The sequence below is a fragment of the Bidens hawaiensis genome, unplaced genomic scaffold (assembly GCF_021521415.1).
Source record: "Bidens hawaiensis isolate Kalapana, Puna unplaced genomic scaffold, B.hawaiensis_p1.1 tig00053371_1, whole genome shotgun sequence".
NCBI classification, from domain to species: Eukaryota; Viridiplantae; Streptophyta; class Magnoliopsida; order Asterales; family Asteraceae; genus Bidens; species Bidens hawaiensis.
Window position 1 is genome coordinate 111,044 of NW_027499625.1, and position 2,561 is coordinate 113,604.

The 2,561-nt window shown below is 31.4% G+C and overlaps 1 protein-coding gene across 1 annotated transcript; it reads right to left on the reverse strand.

The window, feature by feature from the left end:
* Positions 1–702: 702 nt before the first annotated feature.
* On the reverse strand, positions 703–2,028 carry LOC143600114 (carotenoid cleavage dioxygenase 7, chloroplastic-like). The gene is made up of 4 exons (XM_077077893.1): positions 1,855–2,028; positions 1,447–1,716; positions 936–1,336; positions 703–865 (listed from the first exon to the last, which is right to left on the reverse strand). Exons 1-4 carry the CDS (start codon positions 1,964–1,966, stop codon positions 710–712), a joined length of 939 nt encoding a protein of 312 aa, XP_076934008.1. The 5' UTR covers positions 1,967–2,028; the 3' UTR covers positions 703–709.
* Positions 2,029–2,561: the final 533 nt, after the last annotated feature.

The window sequence follows — 2,561 nt, forward strand, 5'->3', positions numbered from 1 at the left end:
TCAAATAAATTCACCATTTTCTTCACAATCCAACGGTTTCACTCACCCAATTCTTCAAATTGTCGCTTGCTGACACCGTATGGACTTAGATCGACATCACAGGAACACGTATGACTACTAGTATCTCTTCAATCTCGATTTATATGTATGTATTGTTTGTTCAATTACTAAATGTGTTTAATCATACATAATATACTACGTTTATGCATTCATATATTATGAGCGCGTATCTCAGCTATTCAGTTTGAACAATTAGGGATTTTATAATATGTGAAACATCTAAATACAATTATTTGTCCTATGAATCTATTGAATCTGTTTCTATTTTTTGTAATGCTTAATAATGGAGAGGATTTCATATGTTATAGCAATGGTTGATCGTCGCGCTTAATTCTGCATGTTTCCCCTTCTCGGTGTTATTCTAGGTGTTGCTTGATGGAGATGAAATAACGATGACAAATGACTAGAGATGAAATAGGAGATAAAGACGTTAAGTTATTTTTTTAATTTAGCTAGATTAAATCAAAACTACGTGATTTAGATAGGTTTTGATATGTAGAATCGTCATTCCAAGTTCCACAAAATAAAATTATATATATATAAATGCAATCTACATTCTATATCGATAATCGATAAGAAGTATAAATATTATTCGGCATGTCTTCAATTATACAAATAAAATATAAATATACAATAGCATTATGTTTTCCTACTTTTTAAATTCCTTTGGAGCCCAAAATCCATGAAATCCAAGAGGAAAATTCAAGTATTTAGGCACTTCCAGTCTTGCCACAACTGCATTTGTCTCCCCAACCTTCTTGGCATCCAATATCACTAGATAACACAATTGTGTTGTAACTGCATACTGCAAACAATTTTCACTAGTTTAGTTTTTCGTTTAAAATAATATTTTCGCAAACAAGTTAATTGCGTACCTCAACCACTAGAAGATATCCATCATCTTCGTCACGCCCCTTTGAGACGAAAATGGGTTCACCAATGAACCGTCGAGTGCCAACCGACCACGTTTGTGTGGAGTTGTTCACGGTGTTGAACTTCACCACTGTATCAAACGGAAAATGTGGCAACTCCTGACGAGAACCTAAAGAAGTTGCTGCGTAAACATACTTGTTGTTTTGTCCACCAAAATCATTATTTATAACTGGGAAATCAGTTGCCTTGTTCCATTGATCGTTAAGAGGATTCACATGACAGTCTTCACAATTTCCGCTTGCATCCAAGTTGATAGAAACTTGGATGAGATGAGGCAACAATTTATCTCCTCCTTTAACATTCATCATCGATGGGTCTAACTTACCACTTTGCCAGTCATATCCTGTTAAACAATTCATTATTGTAAATCATAAAGCTTTTTTTTTTTAAGTTGGTCTTTGGATGTTAATAAATATCATAAAAATTCATGCTTACATCTTAAAAGAAACATACCAAACATCTTTTGAAAATTGAACCACTTATAAGAACAACCGCTAGCTTGTATTTGAATCTTCGTATTCCCATTATGATCGGTTTCTTGGAATGCATTCCCGACATGAAGTACCCACATCTGAGAAGGAGCTTCAATTGGCACTTTCCAATCTCTCCCTCTTTCATGTTCAGGGAAACGAGGCAGTAAATATATAGGAGATGTCGACTTACTAGGATTCACTGACAATGCTGTAATCATCGGAGTAAATCCGCATACTGCTGTCATTGATCCTGCATTAATATTTTCTTTCTTAATTAAAAACCAGATTAACAAATAACAAACAGCTTCTTGTTGACAAATATGTAGTAAACATTTGTATGTGTTTAGTTTTATATATATAAATGAATATATAAGTAAAAGAAAATTACCAGGAATGTCAAGTTTGATTCTATTCCCAAACAATATGTAATGGGAATCTGTAAAAGCCCAATCATGGATCATCAGATGTTCAGGGATTGTGAATTCTTGTTTTTGTAGCATCTTGAAATTATGATCAAATTCTGCAAAATATATAAACTATTTCCTTAAAAGTAGATTAAAACAAAAAAAATATACATATGAAGTATATAAAAGTCTATAATGGAGAATCTAACTGTAGAAACATGTAGTAAAATTTTTTTTAGAGAATTTTAAGTGTTTGTGAGTTGAGTACAGAGAAAATTTAAAGAGATGTTTAAATTTTGAGTAAATTTGAAGGAACACTGTTCATCCTGTATTTATTTTTCAATATATTTAAAAGTGGTTGTGAGTAAAGGAGAAAGAAAAGATAATGCTAAAGATATTAAAAAGTATTATTTAATTATATATGAGAGATAAAATATAGTGTTTTTAATGTAATTATAGAGATAGAGAAGTTGTTAAGGCATGCAACCTAACTTTAACTAATTGTCTAATCACACATGAAATACAAATGAAAATTTGGTCTAACTTAAATGAGCTAAATTTAGTTCAACTTTTGCTAAATTTGTAAACAAATTTTGGTATCCCTATAATCGGAATGAAAATTGAGTTTGTGCTTAAGCTAAATTAGAAGTGAATACTTGATTATCTCTAAGTTTTGGGCTAAATTTTGGTT